The 24,569-nt window shown below is 38.6% G+C and overlaps 1 protein-coding gene across 2 annotated transcripts in view; it reads right to left on the reverse strand.

Moving 5' to 3' along the window:
• The window catches only part of IPO13 (importin 13), a 53,489-nt gene that overhangs the window by 10,060 nt on the left and 18,860 nt on the right, over positions 1–24,569 (reverse strand). For both annotated transcript variants that reach the window (XM_070941415.1, XM_070941416.1), the window contains exons 3-14: positions 22,321–22,461; positions 20,604–20,745; positions 19,343–19,509; positions 19,036–19,156; positions 17,365–17,512; positions 16,921–17,102; positions 15,139–15,165; positions 14,661–14,795; positions 10,678–10,821; positions 8,203–8,283; positions 1,666–1,803; positions 1,163–1,259 (exon numbers count right to left, since the gene is read on the reverse strand). In XM_070941415.1, coding sequence (XP_070797516.1) covers positions 1,163–1,259; positions 1,666–1,803; positions 8,203–8,283; positions 10,678–10,821; positions 14,661–14,795; positions 15,139–15,165; positions 16,921–17,102; positions 17,365–17,512; positions 19,036–19,156; positions 19,343–19,509; positions 20,604–20,745; positions 22,321–22,461 — 1,523 coding nt within the window. The remainder of the gene's footprint in view (positions 1–1,162; positions 1,260–1,665; positions 1,804–8,202; positions 8,284–10,677; positions 10,822–14,660; positions 14,796–15,138; positions 15,166–16,920; positions 17,103–17,364; positions 17,513–19,035; positions 19,157–19,342; positions 19,510–20,603; positions 20,746–22,320; positions 22,462–24,569) is intronic.

Consider the following 24,569-nt stretch of genomic DNA (forward strand, 5'->3'; position numbering starts at 1 on the left):
AGTGCAAAGGAATAGGCATATTGCCCAGATTCCCCTGCCAAGCACCAGGAATAAGAAGGGGGAACTGACTGTACCCTAGCAGGGAAGGAAAAGAAAAGCAGGAACTAACTGGACATCAATTTCTTTTAGAGAACTAGCATATTTGCACTGGATACTTATCTTAAAATACTTGGTCCCTGAAGATAATTCTAGAGTCTATTGACAAATCCAATATTGATGTGAGTGAATAAAAGTTCTAAAATCCATTTGAACTCTAATGGCCATCCCAACACGCTATGCTCCTTTCACTCTTGTCAAAATGTTCACTTGACTGGGAAGTATATAACTTTGCAACATTTTTAATAGGGAAAGACCAGCATGACTGCTGATAACCACTCTTCGTTTCAGCATCATGCACCATGAGACTCATCTTCCTCTGTGTTGATGCCATAGCTCTGCCTAATGAAACCAGGCATTGACAGGGTATCACTCAAGTACTGATTCCAAGTTCCAAGTTCCAACCAGCCATCTGGGGATGGGACCAGATACCCTAATACCATGCTATTGCATATTGATTTTATTTACATACTTTAAGCTCATCCCCTCAATTAGGGACACCTTAATGGCAGTATGGCAGTTCCGCAGAAGCAAAAGGCAAACCCAAACACTTGCTAGGAAATCAGCAGAGCTCTGAGAGAAAACCTGTAAGCAGAAGGACAGGGGAGTTGTGGTGCAGAACCTTCAGAACAAACTGGGCCACAGGACCAGATAGATGTGAGTGACAACACACTGTTTTGGTTATGCTGTATTAAATAGCAACACACTCCCTACCGGTAGTAGGTCTTATTCAAAGCCAACCATTATGCGAACAAGACTACTAACTCTACTTTCTATTAAAACTGAGAATCTGACAACCAAAGGGCAGTTTCAATTTTAACAAACCGGAAGGAGGGGAGAGGAGAACATGATAGCACTATTGCCCTCTCAAATAACGACTGATATTCAGGGAGAAACAAGCTAAAAAATTTGGTTCTTGTTACTCAGGATATAATTTCTAAACTCCATTGGAGCTCATTCAATGCCTATTATCTGAACAAGGGAACGGAGGGAACGTCTTACAATTAGAAAGAACTGTTACCAATGCAACTGCTTCATAAGAGTGAGGGTCTCAAGAAATACATACCTTGCTGAAAGAGTGTTAATGTAACTGATGTGACAAGCAGAAAGAGCGCCCTGATCGGTGGGAAGTGGGCAGGCTCATGGGCAAAAATGTGAACCAGCTGAGGATGTAAGAGAACACAGAAAACAAATAGTTATGATATTTTCCATTCTATTTCACATTCCTAAACCTACTTTTTACCAACTTCCTCCCCTTACTCATATTTGGGCCAACGAATTGTCTCTGCTATTAAGCATCAGTGAAAGCTTTCGTCTTAAGATACCAAAGGAGGCAAGAGGTTAGATGATTCAAGGACATTGCAGTTTTTCATTTGTTTTTGCCCATACAGACACAAACCATCCATTTGCATGAGCTAACAGAGGAAAAAAAGATTTAATTTTTGTAAAATTATTGTATCAAAGGAAAAGCCAAGAGCACCAGATGGCAGAAAAACTGCTCAACAAGTATTAGTTTCCTTTCTGAATTTAGTATTTACCAGAGATTAATGTGCTAAAAGAAACCCTTACCTGCCTGGTGAGGTCAATAGCAGATGCCTGAGGAATAGTGCTATACATCTGTCCCAGCATCTCACACAGTTGAGGCACCATGGGTGCAAAATCATCTAGAAGAGTCTTCACAGATTTTTCAAAAATGGAGCACACAGACTGTGGGGAAAAGAGGCTGTGTCAAGAGAAAGCTGGGTCCAGGGAATAATTTTTTCCCTCAACTAAGGAGTTACTTATTTTGTATTCTATTCTTCCTTGAAGAAATTTGAGGCAGCATATTTTTTTTGTATTTTATCCTTTGAGATAGGGTAGACTGAGCAAGACTTGTTTGTGATCATCCAGCGAAGATTCATGATTAAAGAAAGACTAATCTTTGGCTCCCCATTTTTTTTAAAAATAATGTTCTATCCGGCTCACATCAGCCACTATTACAATATTATGGTCTTTTCATTTTTACAATTCTCCTGCTGTTTCAAAAGTTGGTTTTCTTGAATGGAAGTGAAAATATTTTTCAGTTGGGAAATTGCGATATGCATATAATACCAAAGGATGTACTGTAGGAAAGCCTAATATTCTCCAAACAATTTAAACACTTTCTATTTATCCATGGAGATTCTCAATCATCTAGGTCATGGTTGTCCCAAAGGTGCTTTTTCACGAGGGAACTGGACTTTCTGTTTTTTCTTTGAAAACATTTCGCTTTGAAGAAGCTTCTTCAGCTCTGACTAGATGGTGGGGAATGGAAGGATTTATACTCCTTGCAGACAGACGGTAATTTGCATCTATGTCAAAGCTGAACAGCCCTCTCTCAACAGAGGGGGAGACATCATCTATCTCCAGTCTACAATACAGTCCTTTCAACAGTTCCAAGAAGGCTCCACACCCATTTGCACTACTCAGGTGACCATGATGACACAGATAAACCTCTAGGTGGCTTCAACGACTCACTAAAACAGTGGGTCTCAACCTTCCTAATGCCGCGACCCTTTAATACAGTTCCTCATGTTGTGGTGACCCCCAACCATAAAATTATTCCTAAAACCATTGAAAATATGTGTTTTCCAATGGTCTTAGGCGACCCCTGTGAAAGGGTTGTTCGACCCCCAAAGGGGTCCCGACCCACAGGTTGAGAACCACTGCACTAAAAGAATGCAAATGACTAGCTGTGTGCAAGGTATATAAATCCTTCCATTCCCCACCATCCAGTCAGAGCTGAAGAAGCTTCTTGGATGAGAAGTGGAAAGTCTTCAAAGAAAAACCAGCCTCTTGAAAAATCACCTTTGGGACACTTTCTATTTATTACTCATGAAATCTCTTATTACAACATCATTATGTGTCTCATTATTTTCTCAGGCAGCCATATCTACAGAATAAATAGCTTAAATATTCAGGCCTTTGGTCTTCTTAAGTTGTTTTCAGCCCAACATTTATTTGTGCATAAACTGCATTGTAGTTTCCATCTCAAGCATATTGCAAGTGAATGGCTATGAAAGTGGTGGTAACAGGAAAGATTTAGTTTCTGGTATCCATGGTTTGAGTTATGTACATGGCAGACTTCTTCCACAAGATGGTATGCACCTTGTAAGATCCCATTTGGACAGCTATATAAATAACATAAATAAAGAGCCTTGGTAGTACAGGAGTTTAAGGCACCCTGTTATTAAGCTGATTATTAAGACCAGCTGCCTGCAATTACTGCAGGGTTCGAATCTCGCCAAGGCTCAAGGTTGACTCAGCCTTCCATCCTTTCTAAGGTAGGTAAATTGAGGACCCAGTTGTGGGGGCAATAAGCTGACTTTGTATAAATATACAAAAGGAGGAAGGCTATTGCTGAGCACATTGTAAGCCGCCCTGAGTCTTCGGAGAAGGGCGGCATATAAATCAAATTAAAAAAAAACAAACACTAAACAAACAAACAAAAGGCCTGATGAAACAATTTGGCCAAAATATTATAAATTTGGTTATAGGGATTCATAATGAATCTCATGTGGACTAAAATCCTGAAGTAAGAATCATTGATAAATACTTTTTGCTATAAAAAACTGTAAGAGGCATTGGAGGACTGAATGAAAATCAAAAAGATCATTGGTTCATAAAGTTTATGGCCTCTTTTGTCAATACACTAATTTTTAGATGTGACATAAACAAGATGAACAAACTATTAAAATAGGAAAGCAAATAAGATCTAATCGGTATGATAAAGACATGGTGGAAGAGTGCCATGAATGAAATCTAGCAGTTGAAATATAAAATTTGTTCAATAGGAATAGAAGCAATAGAAAAAAAGGCACTATATATGTTAAAAGTAATCACTCCTGTTCAGAAACCCAGGTGAATGCATTTTAAAGAGCATCTGTGGTAAAATAATCAGAGGAACAAATAAAAGGCGCACTGGGGTTGAATTTTTCCTATCACAAGTCTCATCATGGAAATTATGTGAATAATATCTTCCAAAAACAAATCGCAAATCTTTCGCAGACATGACACAGTAATTATAGGGTTATATAGTAGTTATATAACAGTAGTTATATTACCTAACATCTGTTTGGAAAATTTCACCAAGCCTAGGCATTTCAGGAAATTCCTGATTTTTTTTTTTTGATTTTTTTTGACAATGTTCTCCTTGAGATATAGGGGAAGGCATAGAGGCCACCCTTGACATGATACAATTTTTTCATTTAGGAAACAAAAAAAACCTGAATTCCAAGGTAAAGGAAGAAAAATACATAACTTGGTAGCTGTGCTTGTAGGGAAATAAAAATAGTAGTTGACTGCAATGTCAATATAAGTCAATAACATTATATCACTGTAAAAAAAAAAAAAAAAAGGTCAAATGTACTTTTTAGGCTGCATCAACAGAAGCGATGTTTCCAAATCAATAGAAGGATTGTTAGCAATTATTTTGCATTGGCCAAATCTTACTTTGTATATTATGTCTAATTCTGGCCTGCACATATTTAGAAAGATTCAATTAAATTGGAATTTAATTGAATTCAGAAAAAGACAATGAAAATTATTATAAGAATATTCTTGAGTAGAGAAGACTAAGGATTAAATGATAGCACTCTTTGTATTTTTCAAATAACTTACTGACTTTTACAAAAGTCAGTAAGAGCAGTTCAACACTGAGACCAACAGAATAATCATGCTTCCCTTCATTGGATGTCTACAATCATAGGTGAGAAACTTCTTTTTCAGAAATACTTATTTCACAGTGTTACACTGGATAAGTGATTGAAGTTAATACAATTTTTAAAGTTCTATATTCAAGCACTGTTAAAGAACCTTATTCATATTAAGGCAAAACTAGAGATATAATTTCATTAGGGAAATGGTTGAGAATTTAATGTTAACAGCTTTTGATTTGTCCTGCAGATATATCAAACAGAAATTTTAGCCATATGAAAGCTTGTTTTCAAGTTTGTACTGATTATACTTATCTTTCTTTTTAAATAAGCATGTAAACCTAAGCAAAAGATAAAGCAAGAAAACAAAACATAACTAGAAATTAGTTTAAAGAATTTCCAGCACTCATTTGTCTCATATTAAATAATACTACAAAGGAACAGCCTTAGGCACATGGATATAGCATCTGGTTGCTAATCTCCTGTTACAAATTGTATAGTTTATTTTTTTTCTTTCTTTCATGGTATTTGTTACAAAAATTCCTAACTTTTCACAGGCTGGATGTACTTCTCAGTTCTCTAGGTGAAATACACATAGATCAATTGTTGCATTCCCTTTCAATTGGCTACTTTTATCCACTGGTTTTAAGTGAACTGTCTAAAAAAGATATTGCAACTATTTACAATAACATAAAATTATATTTTACATGTTATATAAAATGTAACAATATTCTATATAAGATAAAGTAACAAAGAAAAGAAGAAGAAATGAGGAGTGAGGGAGAAATTATTATGGCACTTTCTCTGGGAGAGAAGAGATCACAATGACTGTTGCTTTCCCATTAATGAGGGTCAACCAAAGAATGACACACCAAGGCTCATTTAGACTGCAGCAAACATTACCACAATATTATCTGAACAACAACAAAGCTAGTGGAGGTGACAGTATTCCAGCTGAGCTATTTAAAATCTTGTGCTACGCTCAATTTACCAGCAAATTTGGAAAACTCAGCAGTGGCCACAGGATTGGAAAAGGTCAGTTTACATTCCAATTCCAAAGAAGGGCAATGCCAAAGAATGTTCAAACTACCACACCATTGCACTCATTTCACATGCTAGCAAAGTTATGCTCAAAATCCTACAAGCTAGGCTCCAGCAGTATATGGACTGAGAACTACCAGAAGTGCAGGCAGGATTTCGAAGAGGCTGAGGAACTAGAGATCAAATTACCAACATATGCTGGATCATGGAGAAAGCTAGGGAGTTCCAAAAAAACATCTACTTCTGCTTCATTGACTATGCTAAAGCCTTTGATTGTGTGAATCACAACAAATTATGGCAAGTTCTTAAAGAGATGGGAGTACCAAATCATCTTATGTGTCTTTTGAGAAACCTATATGCGGGTTAAGAAGCAACAGTGAGAACCGGACACGGAATCACTGATTGGTTAAAAATTGAGAAAGGAGTTTGGCAAGGCTGTATACTGTATACTATACCCTGCCTATTTAACTTATATGCAGAGCATATCATGAGAAAGGCGGGGTTAGATGAATCACAAATTGGAATTAAGATTGCCGGGAGAAATATCAATAACCTCAGATATGCAGATGATACCACTCTAATGGCAGACAGTGAAGAGGAACTAAAGAGCCTCTTGATGAGGGTGAAGGAGGAGAGTGCAAAAGTTGGCTTGAAATTCAACATTAAGAAAACTAAGATTATGGCATCCAGCCCTCTCAATTCCTGGCAAATAAAGGGGGAAGAAATGGAGATAGTGACAGATTTTATTTTCCTAGGTTCCAAGATCACCGCAGATGGGGGCCACAGCCAAGAAATTAAAAGACGCTTGGTCCTGGGGAGGAAAGCTATGGCAAATCTAGACAGCATACTAAAAAGCAGAGACATCACCCTGCCAACAAAAGTGCGTATAGTCAAACTGGTTTTCCCAGTTGCAATGTATGGCTGTGAAAGTTGGACCATAAGAAAGGCTGAGCACCAAAGAATTGAGGCCTTTGAACTATGATGCTGGAGGAGATTCCTGCAAGTCCCTTGGACTGCAAGGCGATCAAACCGGTCAGTCCTAGAAGAGATCAACCCTGACTGCTCTTTAGAAGGCCAGATCCTGAAGATGAAACTCAAATACTTTGGCCACCTAATGAGAAGGAAGGACTCACTGGAGAAGAGCCTAATGCTGGGAACGATTGAGGAGAAAAGAAGAAAGGGACGACAGAGAATAAGGTGGCTGGATGGAGTCACTGAAGCAGTCGGCATGAGCTTAAATGGATTCCAGAGAATGGTAGAGGACTGGAAGGCCTGGAGGAATGTTGTCCATGGGGTCGGGGTCGTGATGGGTTGGACACAACTTCGCGACTAACAACAACAACACAAAATATTACCACAGGACAGCAAACCCTTTTAATCTCAATGTTCCTTTCTTGCATATATCTGCATGAGCACAGCTGGATATCTGTTTTCTCCCAACCATTCTCTCTCTCTCTCTTTTTTTTAACAGCAGCAATCATTTCAAGATGTTTTAAGATGTATTACGAAGTCATCAGAGGAAAAATTGAACTGGACCGAAATGAACTGAACCAATTCAGCCCTTTCCAAATTAAGGGAATTACTTGAGATGATCTTCTAGAATCCCCAGCCAGGAAGCACTTATCTTTCTGATCCAGAGGACACAATGTAAAATGCATAGGTTAATTACACTAAACAATTAACAATGTAGGATAGAATAAAAGTTATACCATTTTGCTAAAAGCAAATCAGATTGGTATTAGATTAACGGTAAATATTTTTGAGGTTTTAAATACTTTCATAGTAAAATTGTGAATTTTTTAAAAAAAATAGCAACTAAATCGATTTTAACTTATTGTAAGGCAAGAATGCCAAGTTGTTATTCATACAGTTCATACGTATATTTCACTTGGTTACATATATACATAAAAAATTACAAAATTGCAGTGTGATAAAAATACAGTGAATAATTCAAATGACACTACTGCTACATAGATGATAATCATGCTTCTTAAGTATATATGCTTGACTCAATTCATATGTGCCATAACTTACCTTAGAAAGGGGATGGCATGATATTTTCCTGCTATTTAAGAAGAAATAGAGCAGATCTAATGCTAAGAAACAGAGCAGCCTAACCCAGATGAGTATACTACAGCAGTATGTCAAGTACCTAACACAGATCAAATATTTTTACAGCACCACAGGATAAATCTGGGTTTCTCCTCCTAGCAGAAAGGTGAAGTTTTTCTCAGGCCTATGTCTTTAAAAGAAATGTTCTGTTATTAGCAGATCCCTGGGGGCAGATATCAGAGCAGTAAATCCACTTGCTCCGGCACTGTAACTACCTGAAGCAAATGGCCTGCCCTGAATCCCTTTGGGTGATTTTTTTTTAAATTAGAAGAAGCATTACCTCCACAACTTGTGCGTCATTTAACCACTTGCTGAGCACTTTCTGGATGAGCTGGAAAACTTGCTGTAATACCACCACTACCTATAAACAAGAATGAACATAGAATATAATTCAGAAATGGGTGTGTCTTACATTATTTTGAATTTAGCAGAATATTTATAGATGTTCAGATTTTCTGGTAGAAAGAGGGTCAGAGATTGTCTTGAAAACCTTTTGTGCACCTCCTATAAGTACACTAGTAATGCATCTCTAATAATATACAATGCATAGCGTATTTCTCATTCTCAACAACTAATACAAACGAAGCTTATAACTTTTTTAAGGAATGTTCTGAACACTAAAAAAAGTCATATAAAAACTGTTCAGTAACTCAGCTAAAGAGTCTCACTTAGAATAGAAGAATACAAGGGGACTTCCAGGGAAGATGGCAGGCTAAAGATAGCTCCATGAAAAGAGGAGATAATGTTTGTGGCAATTGTAGAAATTGCCTATTAACTGCTTCAAAGAAGTTAAGACACCTTCAAAGATGAGATGAGATGCCTTCAATCTTTAATATAAGAAAAAGAAGATCTATCTTTATAAACTTTAAGATTTTAAAATAAACAGCAAAAAAGTAAGACAAGGTTTTGGCTATAAACGTTTTAAACAGAGAAAGGGCTCAGAAAACTTTGGAATATTGGATTTTGAAGACTTTAAAATTAATCTTAAATAATATATTTTTGTGGGAAATAAAAACTGTTTTGATATTGGAGACATAACAAGAAAAGGAATTTATAAGGCTGGTTAGAGATACCTTTGAAAAACTGTAATGGGAAGTGCAACAGGACTAATTATATTAGCTGTCTTGTGTCTTCTTGGGAACGGTATCTTCCCAGAATAAGATATTACAGAAAAAAAACATATGGAAGAAAATCTATCTGAAAACAATCAGAACAAAACTTTGAATAAGGATTTGTTATCAGAAAAAAAAGAAAAAATAAATGGGACTTTAAAAATTAAGAAGGAAATAAAAATGACAGTACCAGAGAGCACTTTTTTTTTTTTTGCTGGACTTACAAAAAGGCTGTATTGAAGACATTCATAACAAGGATCAACAATCATCTGAATGGATTACAAAGAAAGATTGTTCTGTATAAAAAAAGGAATACAAAGTTGGTTTATTTGACCATGTTTAAAATGGGAATGTTGTGATTTTAGGTGGTTCTTTTTGGATTCTGATACCTGGCCAGGAAAAATGTGGCATATTGTATTTGCTTGCATTTAATTTAATTTATCTTAATTTGATAGCGTTTAAACTGGCTCTGTACCTGTCTTTTTAGTTCTATGTATTTGTTTTATAAAATGAGAAATTATTCCTGTTTGTTATGATAATTTTTCATTTTTGGTTTATCTTAGGATATTAGAATCTTTTATGTTTGCTAAATGTGGATTTGTTTGTAATTTATAGTTGAGGTATGGAATGTTTATTTGAATAGGATATGTTATTTGGAATGGTTTTCTTTAGAATTGTTGGCACAGAAGGTCATGTATTGGCACTTGCCTTTTTTAAAGGAGAAATGGTCCCACCTTGTCATGTAAAACTAGATTTTCTTGTTTATATTAGGCTATTGGGATCATTTTATGTCTTTTAAATGGGGTTTTACTTACAACTAACAGCTGAGATGTGGAATGTTGAGTTTTATATACATTAAATAATATTGTTTTAAACTCTGACTAGACATTTTGATGATTGCAGAAAATGTTGCTTATTTGAATAGCATATGGCTAAGAGAATTATGGGATAAAAATTTTTATATTTATTATTAAAATGAGATTATGAAATTGTTTATACTTGTCATGATGAGGGCGGGAAGTTGCTTTCTTGGGAAGGGATTTTTTCTTTTTCTTTTTTTTCTTTTTTGTACTCTTTCCTTTTTCATTTTTTTTTTTTAGTTTGTATTATCTTTTATTGTAATTAAAACTTTTAATAAGATTATTACAAAACATAATATAGGAATATAAAAGTATCACTTTCATCATAATTATTAAATAGGACACTTATTACTTTCTACAGGAAAAGCTGCTCATAGTAGCTGCATTGCAGAGAAAATAAGCATTTATTAAAAATTACTTGTATTAATGGTCTGTAGAGATTCTCAGTCATCCAGGTCATGGTTGTCCCAAAGGTGCTTTTTCAGGAGACAACTGGACTTCCTTGTTTTTTCTTTTGAAGACATTTCACTTGTCATCCAAGAAGCTTCTTCAGCTCGGACAGGATAGTGGGGAATGGAAGGATTTATATGGAGAATGGTAGGATTAATATAAATCCTTCCATTCTACACTATCCTGTCAGAGCTGAAGAAGCTTCTTGGATGAGAAGCAAAATGTCTTCAAAAGAAAAAACAAGAAAGTCCAGTTGCCTCCTGAAAAAGCACCTTTGGGACTACTTGTATTAATATACAAAGAGAACTTCTTCAACTATGCAACAACACTCACCGGATTGGGGCCCTGAGGCACTGGCAGTTTTTTAACCTCTGGGTTCTCATGATCATCATCATGGTGACTGATGTCCAAAGTGGTGAAGAGGTTGGAGAGTAGACCCAATATATGGATAATAGCTAGCTTGTTAGATGGATTGGGCTGCAACATAAAGTATCACTATAGTCATTACACTTTGCGCAGGATATAGGCCAGTATCATCAAGTTTTCTAAGCTGGCATCAATAAGAAATAACAGTATTGTGAAACACAGCAAGCTACTTAGTGCTTCATTTTCTTAGCAGACTTTGGGCTCATCTTTGCATTCTTCTAACTATAGCATGGACATATACAATTAACCATTTTTAAATTAGATGATGTTACCTGTAGGAGAGAGACTGGATGAGGTAGGGGAGGAGTCAAATGGGGACTTAGTCTAGAACCTCTATGCGAGCACAAGAAGGCAAAGTTTGACCCCTTGAATGCCATTGAACCTTATCTAGTGTAATCTAGATGCAAATGGTTAGTCTGAGAAGATTCCTGTGTACAGATTTGAGCAATAAAGCAGTTAATTGAACATTTCAAATGCGGGTCTGGTTGTTTGGCATTCACTTAGTTTCATCCCCAACCAACCATGAAGACAATTTAAAGTCCTATTGAAGTGTTCCAGTTTTTAAATGATATTTTTCAGTTTCTCCCAATACCTATTTTCTCTGGGTTTAAGACTCTTCGCTGATCATGTACTTTAAGGGAAAAAATGGGATCTCCCTGGCTCCTTATGGCCACTTCAGATTGCTTTGACATGCCCACTCTCCTCTGGTCCCTTTTCAAAGGCATTCTGCTTTTTCGCATTTCACAATTCTTTCAATATGTAATGGTAGACAGTACTGTTCAATCAGGAGAAGCTTTCCTGTTTTACTGAGCAGCATTCTCCTAAAATACAGATTTTAGTAAAGGGACCCTGAGTACCTGTTAGACTAGATTTGGTCTGCTGAGCCAGCACACAGCTTCTTCTATTTTGGAATAGATGTGCCATCAGCCTCTAAAGGATATGGTAAGGGAATTTTAAGACGGCTAAAGCAATGAAGAATGTATGTGTTTGTATCATGTGCACGTAGGATTCACACATTTAACTTTTGATTGAGTCTCATAGGCTACCCCACAAGTCCATTTTTCTAAGCAGAACTCACTTTCTCATTCCCCCTCCCTCACCTAAGCATAACTGCAAAGAGCACAGAAATCAAAATGGAATGGCAGAGTCCAATCACTTTGGGGTGATAATACCTTGCCATTAGGGTGCCTCCTAGGGGTTTCCTTTCAGTACTGGCCATGCTCAATTGCTCCATCTCACCTTTTAAGTGGAGCTTTTAGGCCTGCAAAACTCTAGTGCAGCCTGAGTAATTGTGGCGGCAGCAGCTTTTTTTCTAGTCTGAAAAATGCATCTCTTAATGGAGAAAGACAATGGAAGAGGAAGCCTGAAAAGGCAGGAGAGGTACTCATGCTTCACTGGGCAGTTCTGTCCTCTCCTGTGATCTGCTGAGGGATGAAGCAGAGTCTTGGTCTGCTAGCACCTGTCAGCCTCTCCCCACCCAAAAGCTGACTGTACTGAAGGTAAGACAGTGATGCCATACAGTAGCCTTCACAGCTCTTTTATGAAACAATGCTAAACCTCTGCCCCAAAGGAGCCCAGCTGACAAGTTACAGGAGCAGGGGGGCGGGGATGAAGCAAGAAGGAGCTTTCTTGAGTGAGCATCTCAGTCTTTATTTCCACATCTCAGGATTTCTGACCTGTACACTGGATTAACAAATTTGAAAAGAGGGTGGGAGACAAAGAGAACAGGAACCTCTTGTGCTTTTCACAATCCATCTTCTTTGCCTATTATCTGTCACAGCGGAGCAGTGCAGTGCAAAGCAGAAGAAATGCGCAGTGCAAAGCAGAAGAAATGTGCACTGCAGCGCTCTTCACAAGTCTTCCTGTGAACTTAACCTGATAGTAAGACTCTTTTTGGATATAGTGGGCCTGGTGGCTCAGCAGACTGATAACATTGTGATTAACACCAGCTGTCTGCAATTACTGTAAGTTTGAATCCCACCAGGCTCAAGGTTGACTCAGCCTTCCATCCTTTCTAAGGTAGGTAAATTGAGGACCCAGTTTGTGGGGGCAATAAGCTGACTTTGTATAAATATTCAAAAGTATGAAGGCTATTGCTTACACCTATGTGACTGATCCAATTTAATGAATTTTGCAGAGGTCTTTAAGCGACATGGCCAATCGTAAAGTAAAATCATTGTTCGCTATGAGCCATTTTGTCAAAAACTGGAAGTAAATGCCAGGGATTTGGCAAAAATATCATAAAACACAATCATGTGACCACAGGACACTGCAAATGGCTATAAATACATGCTGGTTGCCAAGTGCCTGACATGCAGTCATGTGACCACAGGAGCAGCCACCAGAACCAAGTAATAAATAGCCCTGGGGAGATCTGTTGTAACTTCAAAGAGTTGCTAAATCATAAGTCAAGGACTTCCTGTGCAGCATTTCGTTCCAAAAATAGTCCAAAACTATCAAGGAGCATCAAGGAGCTCTGTCATGCATCACTGTGCATTTCTCTCCACTTGGATAGTATGAAAAGTAGCTAAATCACCCTTCCCAGATACTTTCTATACCCCGCCTATTCCACCCTATCCCATATTAATAAGAGCAACCTCCGCTTATTTATTTATTTATTTATTTATTTATTTATTAGATTTTTATACCGCCCCCTCTCCCGAAGGACTCGGGGCGGTGCACAGCCAAAGGTTAAAAACATACAATATAAACTATTAAAATACGTTTAAAACAAAATTAAATCTACAATGGCTCCCCAATTTAAAATGCCTTACCCATACCCCTATAAAAAAAGACGAATTTAAAATTTAAAAATTTAAAATTCCCACATTTAAAAGGGGGAAGATTTAGGCCAGGCCAGCTTGATAAAATAGAAAAGTCTTAAGCGCGCGGCGGAAGGTGCGCAGATCCGGGATCCTACGTATCTCCGGGGGGAGCTCGTTCCAAATCGTAGGTGCCCCCACAGAGAAGGCTCTCCCCCTAGGGGCCGACAGCCGACATTGTTTGGCCGACGGCACCCGGAGGAGCCCCTCTCTATGGGAGCGTACTGGCCGGTGGGAGGCTATTGGTGGTAGCAGGCGGTCCCGTAAATAACCAGGTCCTAAGCCATGGAGCGCTTTAAAGGTGATAACCAGAACCTTGAAGCGCACTCGGAAGACCACCGGGAGCCAGTGCAGCTCGCGCAGGAGAGGTGTCACATGGGAACTCCATGTCGCTCCCATCACCACCCGCGCGGCCGCACTCTGCGCCAGTTGGAGCCTCCGAGTGCACCTCAAGGGGAGCCCCATGTAGAGAGCATTGCAGTAATCCAGACGAGAAGTAACGAGGGCATGAGTGACTGTGTGTAGGGAGTCCCGATCTAGATAGGGACGCAACTGGCGGATCAGGCGAACCTGATGAAAAATCCTCCCGGACACGGCCGTCACATGCTCTTCTAACGCTTGTTTTTCTTACTGGCAAATGATTTTGGTGGAAAGGGGAATGAAGCCAGGGAAATCTACCAATTGTTTTCCTTAACTAGTACTTTATCAATAATTTAAGAACAGCAATTCTTGCCAGCCAAATTCTGGTGGTAGACTAGGGCTTGATAATTGGAGCAGCACAGCTTATATCAGCATGCCTTTTGGTGGAGGATAGTGCATTAACATAGCCATGAGAAAGTGCCCCACATCAATGTCTCTGTTCCCAAGTGTAGAAGTGATGAATGGGATGGTAACAAGGAAGAGTATAAAGTAAAGGACAATGGCAGAAATCACTAATGAAAGGAAGCAAAAGAGGACTTTCAAACTAAGCATGACTTGTAACGAAAAGGATAAGCCTCTTACATATAGCAGGCCTAGTGTTCTTTAAGAAAAAGCAGAAATCATTAACAGACATCTGATGTAGCTCACCGTTTCATCGGCCAATTTCTCTAATTGTTGGATGTAAGGAGTTATAAGTGAATGTAGATTCTTCAAAATCTCTTCCACTTGGAGGGCAGACAATAAGAAACCCAGAGCCTGCATCAGCCACATACACTGACTTGTCTAAAAAGAAAAGATGGATAGCTTTTTCAATTTTATTATTGCATTTAAAAATTTCACTTCATCCTCCTGCTCAATTCTTAATCATCTACAAGCTTAAACTTAAAAATGCCTTGTGAGAACTTATCCTGAAACTTGTTTATAAATGGCATGACTCAGTATAGGAACAGCCATTGCTGTTATTAGGAGACATAACTAAATCTCTATTTAAGAACTGAAAGCCTCATTTGTCTCACTAATAAGACCTCACATTGGCTGTAATGTTCAATTCTACTGAAATGATTTGACAGGAAACGATATTTTAGGCATACTTGTTATTTCCTGTCAAACGGGGAAACAATCTTACCTTGTGAATCTGCTTCATTAGCACCTCCTACAGAGGGAAAGAGTCAAGAAAATGAATGCTGTCTCAAATGTAGAATTTAGTTACATCAACAACGCCCTAACCATAGTAGCACTTGAAAATCCTGTGAGGCAAATACAGGGGGTTCTAGGGGAACAGAGGCTCCAGGGAAAAATGGACAAATAAAAAAAGAATAGCAATCAGGATTTCATTATAGGCAATTGATTATAAAGACTTTGCCTCTGGGGTTCTACTTGCCCTGGTGGCACAGCAGACTAAAGTGCTGTTAAGTAGCACCAGCTGCCTGCAATTACTGCAAGTTCCAATCTCACCAGGCTCAAGGTTGACTCAGCCTTCCATCCTTTTGAGGTAGGTAAAATGAGGACCTGGATTGTGGGGGCAATAAGCTGACTTTGTATATATATATATAAAAAAAGAACACCACTGGGGGGGGGGGGGGGCGAAAGCCCTACTAAGCAGGTATATACAAAAGTATGAAGGCTATTGCTTAACGCATTGTAAGCTGCCCTGAATCTCCGGAGAAGGGAGGCATATAAACGAATCAATCAATCAATCAATCAATAAATAAATAAATAAATAAATAAATCTCATCGTTTACAACATAGGTAACATTTAAACAAGGGAAAGACAATGCACCATCCTAACTAAATTTCAATTACTGGGAAAAGAATGACCTCTACTTTTCATGCAATCATCTCACCAGAAATCTGCAGTTGGATAAGATACAAATATTATCAACTCTGCTGAATTCATCCATAAACACACATTGAATACAATATTTTTATTGCTATAAAAAGACTACTCCTATACATCTAGATCAGAGGTGTAAAATTCGCATTGTCACGGTGTTGTCACATGACGTATCATGACTTTTTTCCCCTTTGCTAAACTGGGCATGGATGTGGCCAGTGCGTGACCCATCCAGTCTGGTGAGTTTGACACCCCTGATCTAGATCAATGCTAAATATTGCTTTAAAATCTTAGATTTTCACTCTTTGAATACCAGCAGTAGGAAATCCTTCCTATCCACCCTCAAGGACCATATATCCTCAGAAAGGAAATTGTAGATAGACGCTGCATACCAGCAATGAGAGGACTAAGTTCTACATTTTATTTCCTTATTATTCTGTACACATCCACCCCCCCCCCCCATAAATCTATAAACACATATCTGCACTCACCCTGTGCATACTACAGATGACTCATCCTCTGTTTTTAACGTGGCTTTGCCTCCATCAACATACTGGGGAGAGAAGCTGGAACAATTGGAAGCTCGCTGTGAGCAATTTTCATCATTCTCTGCAGAATGGTTTACTTTGATTTGGATTCCAGGGTTGGGGCAGGTCACAAGGAAATAACCAAATAACTTCATATGGTTTCTTTTTAGCTTGTCAATCTCAAGGACATGGGCAGGGTATGTGGAGAGATGAAGGTCAGCATTTGCTTGCTGAACCAGACTTTGCTGGCTGATTAGACTGACAGTTACTGTTGCCATGATCAAGGGAGGTAATCTGCAACTATTGAGACAACAATGTGCTCCTGCCTGTTTAAAGGAGACCGTTTTATCACCTCTATTGAAAAAGCCTTCTTTTGACCAAATGTTTTTTTTTTCTTCTAAATATAGGCTTAGTTTCAAATATTCCATTATTGGGTATGTTGACATAGAGTGATGGATGAAACTTCTGGATCTATTTCAATAAGGGTTTTGTTTATTTTAATTATCCATCTATGATTTTAATTGCATTAAACCATGTTTTGTGTTACCTGAGAGACAGCAACAATGTTGGCAGCATACGGAGGCAAGTCATATTTACACTCACGGCATATCTTCTTAAGAGTAGAGACACTAGAGATAGATAATTCTGGATTGCCCAGAGCCTGCAATACCAGGGGCAGGACACTGTTGATCATTACAGGATGATCAGCCAGCCACTCTGAGAGAGCCCCTAGTATCAAAAAGAAAACAAGTCAAGATTACTTTGCTGATATGACAAGCAAATTCAGGGAATAGCACAGCAATTTCTCCTTACTAAACAAGGTTTGTCTGAAAACCTCTTCCCCACACATAACCTCACTCAGGTCCCAGGGTAATAGTGGGCAGCAACCCTTCACAAAGTTAAGCTATCCTTTTGTAACAGCTACATAATCTCAGTATTGCAATCTTCCCCATTCAACAACATCTCCCCTCCACTTGCCCAATTTCCTCACCAATAGTGAACATCACCGTGTCTGCAAGTTGTACATTGCTGATGCTGATGTGGGGGATGAGGCCGATAAGGCCAGGAACCACGTCTGAATAGTTTACATCTATGGTCTCTGCAATGGACTGGAACCCATAAAGTAAAGCTTCCGTGTTCTGCCAGAAACAAAAAGAGATATGTTGAATCCAGCTCCCTCTCAAATTTTGATTCTGACAAAAGAGGTATGGTATGGAGCTAGTTCCCACAGAAAAATATAATTGTAATTTTTTTACAGTTAATTCTATGATATAAATTTTTCCCCAAAGCAAGTATTATTTTTCAAGACTATTACATCTGAATCTGGGAAGTACGTCCCCAATTACACTCACGGTCCTTATTCTGTGCACCCGTTGCATATATGGCCTGAGCAGCAATTGACTGAAAGTTAAGTAATTTGGCTTCTCACAGTTTCACTACTTCAAGAGAAGGGGGAAAGAAGAAGCAAATATCTTGCATACACGTTCCTTCTCAATGGGCCATTTTATATAAAGACATCACTTAGATTACAACATGCTCAGTATTCTGGAGCATTGGTATGATTGTTACTTCTAAAGGCTTTGGTTTGTAAATCATGGTTAGGGCTCAATTTTTGTTTGCTGTCACAGTGATGGATAAGGAACCCCTGCAGTCATTGGTACTTCGTATCCATCACTGTTTGCCGCACCAATAGCATTCTGATAACACAGGTCGGTGATCCATTTTGATCAGCTGTCATATATGGACATGTGGCCCAACATTACAACTATCTCTGTGTGGCAGACATATCTAATACCTTTCGCTAAACTAAAAGGACCGGTTTTCGTAACACCAGTGGGAATGGGACTGCACCTTTACTATAGCAATCTCGATATTAATCTAGGAGTAAAGAACTCACAACTATATGAAGTTCCAGCTTCAGTTTGAGGTTCCACAGTACCTAGATCATTTCACTACAATTCAGATGGAAGCACCTGATTATTAGCTGTTTAATTTTCCATTTTACACCTTCTTCTCATTTAGCAACCACATTTCAGTCCAACAACTTGATTGTTAAGCAAAATGTGTGTGTGTGTGTGTGTGTGTGTGTGTGTGTGTGTGTGTGTGTGCGTGTGCGAGAGAGAGAGAGAGAGAGAGAGAGAGAGAGAGAGAGAGAGAGGACACTCCATTGTGAAGATCACTGGTTGCTGCCCTTGCATTCAGATAAAGTTATCTTATACTGTGTACTGTGCTGACCCGTTTTTTCACCTCCTAGGGCAGAGAGATTGCTTAAACAAGATATCTCTTCCTGGGCTGCTTTTCTCTGCAACAAGTGCTTCCCTACCAAGTGCTAAGTTCAGGTTTACCAGCTCACATCTGTGATCTTAATTAGTTGATTATAAGTTTTAAGTCAGATCTTAATCAATTTCAGGTGAACAAAATTTGGTGATAAATATACACATTGGTCAGAAAATGATTTTTTACAACTGTGGTATTTGTGAATGGTTGCTAACCAAGGTAATAGCTAAAGAAGAAATAGCTATATAGAGCTCAAACTGGAAAAATGGGGAAAAATTTTGTAATACCAATTTATTCCATTACTTCTTCTACATTGTTTCCTCCCTAGTCCTAATGATTCACTGGTTACTGCTGTCATCTGAGAGCAGAAGAACTCTACCCTCACCTGCCATGAGGATGGCTGATCTGTATTTGTCAGAAGGCGACCCAGTTTGTCATATAAGCTACTCAGGAGTTCCGCTCCCAACATCTCATATACATACATCAAAGTATCTGAGATGTCCACTCTGAAAGACAAAAGAACCACAAAAACATCTGCTTACCGGACCAAGAATACATACAAATAGCTAAAATAAACACTAACAATCCAATATTCAGCCTTCATTACAACCAATACTGTATGATTTACTACTCTTTTGCAGTTCACCAGCCATTTCATATATTAAAAGACACCGCTAAGCAAAAGGCCATACCGATATATACGAAATTGCTCCTTTTCATCGGAGGACCAGCAACTGTATTCTTCATCAGAGGGGAACTGAGCTTTATGTAGAAGTACATCCACTAACTGAAAATATACAGGTCGATACACTTGCTGATACATAGCCTGTTTTTCTGGATCAAAAGAGAGAATGTCATCCTGCAAACAAAAAGATAATTGCTCAATTGCAAGGAAAAGCTATGTGACACAACTATCCTATGAGTTGGGTATGGTCTTAAGAAATTACTGCTATCATCACTTTCTGAGGGGATAGCTAGAACTCACAATTCAATATCATACCACTTTCCCCAAATCTTTCAGTTGCTCTGCCCAATATTGACTTGCTCATTGTACAAGAGCACCCCAGATTCCTTTCCTGGCATTTAACACTTTTCCTAGGTTCTAGCTACAAGGCAACAACAAGAAGCTGTTGTTGTTTTAATGGGAAAAAAGATACAGATGTAGAGCTACAGATGTCTTTTAGACATATGTTTGCAACTGAGTTTATTTGAGATCTCCAGAACAGACTGCCAATTGTCTTTGTTTTAACATCAGAACATTAAAGTAAAGGAATAACTTTATATTATATGCTGTCAATCCACCAAATAAGCAGTATCATCTCCCAGCAATTAGGCAAAAATGGAAACTATCACAGACCAGGTTTCCTGTACATCTTTAATTACTGCCATCTTGTTCTTATTTTTGTCTAAGTAAGGAATAAATTAGTTCTCACAATGAAGTCATGCTCTCTAGCACAAAATAGCCAATGAAAAGTCAAATATACAATGAGAATTAAGAGTAAGCATATTGCTGTGAAGTACAGTAGACATAACAGAAAAAAAAAATCCCTTCTCCAATAGACTATCGAAGATGCTGCTGTAGTTCAGCACCCTTCATTAATAATGTGTCTGTGGGCTGACATACTGCACTTGTCACATACTGAGGCAACGTATGACCTCACCCTATTTCAAGCTGGCACTTAGAAATGCAGCAGTTCAACAAATAGCCTTGTTCTTGAGCACTGCAGGAGTGCCAAGCTAATCTGCCATGCTATATAGAGAAGGCATCCTACTTAAACAGAGGATGGATATTCAAATCCAATGACATACAATAAAACATGGGCTGAAACAAGATGTGGCAAGATAATAATTCTACTATCCAGTAAAGCATTCATTGCATGGCTCTTATAAATAAATCGTATCAAGCTAAGAAAATGCCACTAAAAGAATCTGTTTCAGGAAGAGAACTCTTACCTGCAATGTATACCAGAAAGTGAGTGTAAGTGAGCTTGTGGTCTCATTCACAGGATAGTGTCCTGGGATTCCGGTGCAGAACATTATCATGTTGACCAGTGCCAGAAAACTCTGCCAATGATCTACCTGGTCCAGAAGTGCTCTATGGAAGGTAGTAAGAATGCAGAATCAGGAACCTGCTATATCATGGCAGACCCATAGGAATCTATATACTACTAAAACTCCCGTTTGTAACCTTCAGTTGAATGAAAATGTGTATCAAAGGGCACAACTTTTAAATCAATGTATCTCAAACGAGTTCACTTAAACAATGAGTCCAAAATCTGGGACTCATTATTCCTATGGGATTGAAATTTGGCAAAGTTGTAGTTGTTTAAGCACTGCTTTGTGGCCATGCTGCCGCAGTCAAGTGATCCGTCATTTCCACCACTCTTTGCCAGCTTCTCAGAAGGCAAGTTAATAGGGAAGTTTGCAGAAAGTTGGAGGTCACTCCCACTGTTTTTTGCCTGCCCATGATCATTTTGTTTCCCTGCAGAAGAAAATATCTTTGAAATGATGATCCAATGGGTCACAGGTGGTCTAATAAAATATAGAACTTAAGATAATACATATGGACAGTGGGTTTCAATTTCAGCCGCTACTGGTTTGCTCGTGGGGGTGTGTGTGCTCACGCGACGCTTCTGCACATACGCAGAGACATCCAGGTGGGTGGACAGAGCCTCCCGCCACCGCTGCTACCAGTTCGCCCAATCCGGGGTGAACAGGTAACAACCCACCACTGCATATGGAATAGGATTCAACAATTCATGAAGCAAATGCCCATTGAAGCCCATCAGCTGGAACTGTTTTAGAACCTGAATAACTTCCATGCACATAACAGATCTAAGATTCTGTAGAGTTCCCACAAAATGCTCTCTACATGGGGCTCCCTTTGGGGTGCACCCGGAGGCTGCAGTTGGTCCAGAATGCGGCCGTGCGGGGGATTATGGGAGCGACGGGGCGCTCACATATAACACCTGTCCTGCGCGAGCTGCACTGGCTTCCTGTGGTCTTCCGGGTGCGCTTCAAGATGTTGATGACCACCTTTAAAGCGCTCCATGGCTTAGGGCCAGGGTATTTGCGAGACCGCCTTCTGCCGCCAATAGCCTCCCACCGACCGGTTCGCTCGCACAGAGAGGGCCTCCTCAGGGTGCCATCGGCCAGACAGTGCCGGCTGGCGACCCCCAGGGGGAGAGCCTTCTCTGTGGCAGCACCTGCCCTCTGGAATGACCTGCCCCCTGAGATACTCATGATATCAGACCTCCGGACTTTTCGTCGGGCCCTGAAGACACACTTGTTCCATCTAGCTGGGCTGGCTTGATCCCATCCTCTCAGTTTTTTTTAATCGAATTTGGTTTTAATTGGGTTATTTTAAATTCGGGCCAAAATTATTTAATTGTTTTTTAAAATGTTTTTAAATTTTATATGCTATGTTTTATCTTGGCTGTACACCGCCCTGAGTCCCGCAGGAGAAGGGTGGTATAGAAATAAAATAAAATAAAATAAATAAATAAATAAACAAAGATTGTAAATTAGCATCTAAATAATCTTCTAGATTTTTAAATGGAATTTGAGAGGTTGCAAGCTGTTTGTGAGGAATAAAGAACCCAGAATGGCTTTAGCCACATGCTAGCAATCACTGCTATTAAATACCAACACAAGGCTTAATGCTTCTCACCGAGAATGATTCTCCCCTAAGGCTACAGCAATACGGCAAATCCCATGAGAAGTTTCCATATCCCTATTTTGAACTGCTTGACGTAGCTGTTCCTGGAGTCCTAGTACCGGTGGAATGAGCTTCAGAAGAGTATTCACATACCTGTTAGGAAAGAAAGAAGATAAAAATGGAGAACTCTATATTCCCCACCAATTCTCCTGTCTTTAGCAAAGTATCACAGTCCCTGGTAGACTACACAAGTATTTAGGTCCCCCTACCTGCCCAGCCCCACTTTTCCCTTTGTATTCATCTGGATTCTTCAGAATTGTTAAGATCAGAGGATGAATGCAATAATGCCTTCAATGAATGAAACCAACCTTCTTATAACTGCTACTCAGAATTATATTGCCTTTGTAGCTATCTATCTATCATTCCTAATAGCACCTAATAGACCTTTACAACATTAAAATGAAGTCTCCTTCCAGCCATGCTTGACTTCTGATGGCTTCCAGGGCATGTCCGTGATGTTTTCCTGGCAAAAATACAGAAACAATTTGCCATTGTCTTATATATTTTTCTAACTCTGCAGTCTAGCCTATGGCTCTGGCACTCCCTGGATGTCTTCCACCCAAATATTAGCCAAGACTTATGTTTATTAGCTTCCAGACCCAGACAGCTAGGTATTGCTAGCTGCTGAGATTTTTGAACATCAATTTCTTTTATTTCTTTAAACCAATTGTGTGCAAATTTTTGGAACAAAAACTGTATTTAGCCTTGCAGTAACTTCCTAGGCTACAGAAATACATTAGTTTTTTTGTATGATAAATGAAAATTCTATTTAATAATTTAAATGCAGTTAATATGCTTACTTTCCACATTTTTCTATATTTTCCCCTTCAAGCATGTTAAACAGACTTAGGTGCTCAGTAATAATTTTTGGAAAATCACTGAAAACTATATTTAAACTGTTATAGGATGCTAAGGACTCAAGTTATACAATACCATACAACACTATTTTATGCCATCTAAATCAGATAGCTATGCATTAAGCTGGGTTCTGCAATGCAGCAGGAGACTTTCTATTTCAAATCAATAAAATCAATATATGTGAGAAAAATATATAAACCGCTCCATCTTCATCATTATAATTTAACAAAGTTTGATCATGCAAACTCAAAGCAACCGGACTTTCATTTGAAGAATGATGTATTAGATGTAATGGTTAAGGTGCTGGCCTAGAAACCAGGAGACTGAGTTCACTTGGCATCACATTTTCACTCCCATACATCAGACTCATAGCAGCAGCCATGTCTTTAAAGTGACAGTATACCTAAGGCCTGATGTGCATAAATTGGAACAAACTGTATTTGACACAATAATTTATAATATTTTAATTTTGCCGCAACAGCTTAAATGCAATTACTTTTCTGGAATTTGCCAGCTTTATTCATATATTTAATTACTGCATGCAACAGACTTTAGAAAAGATATGATTTTATTTTAAAATAGGCCTGTTATGCAGGAGAGAAGTTAAATCAAGCTTCAGAATAAAGCTTACACCTTTGGTATAATTCTGCTTTTCTTAAGAGCCCACATCTGTTATGGGTGAAATGGAATAAATATTTGAAGATGTATGATATTCATTGTTTAAACAGAATCTGTTGATGGGAAGAGAATTTGAAAGAGTTACAATCTTTGAATATTCATTTCCTCAAATCAAAAATAAACGTTCAGATAGCTAGTATTTCATAGTGCACTGCAGCATTCCAGAACCATACAAGTAATTTCTTGCCTGTCAATCTTCCTATTGTTGCCAATAGGTGATTGTAACTATGACAACAAGCATGGAGGAAATGGAGAGGAAGAGCAAGGGATGGCCTCAAAGGAGACAAGAGAAATGCTATGCTGATGGCTAATCAGACAGTTTTCAGTTTCCTGGCTACTGAGGCAGACTATGAAGAGATATGCTTATTCTGAACTTGCCCGCCCACCCACCTGACTCTACCTCATATATAGTCCACAGTTACAGGTAGAAGACCATACCAATGCTATGCTTATAGCACTGAAGAAATCAAAAGCTTTCTCTTATTATCCATAGTGCTGGACTCTGCACTGAAAGAATAAGCCAAATACCTCCACTAATTTGTTTTAGCAGCTTTCAAAAATCCTGTCCCATCTCCATCTTGCTTTACATTGATTATTTAGTAGAATATCATATTTTGGTGTGAAACAAGTCCATAGGCTAAAAAAAATCAGGTAATTGGCATTTA

The sequence above is a fragment of the Pituophis catenifer genome, unplaced genomic scaffold (assembly GCF_029215685.1).
Source record: "Pituophis catenifer annectens isolate HBS135680 unplaced genomic scaffold, rPitCat1.0.hap2 SCAF_3, whole genome shotgun sequence".
Taxonomy (NCBI): Eukaryota; Metazoa; Chordata; class Lepidosauria; order Squamata; family Colubridae; genus Pituophis; species Pituophis catenifer.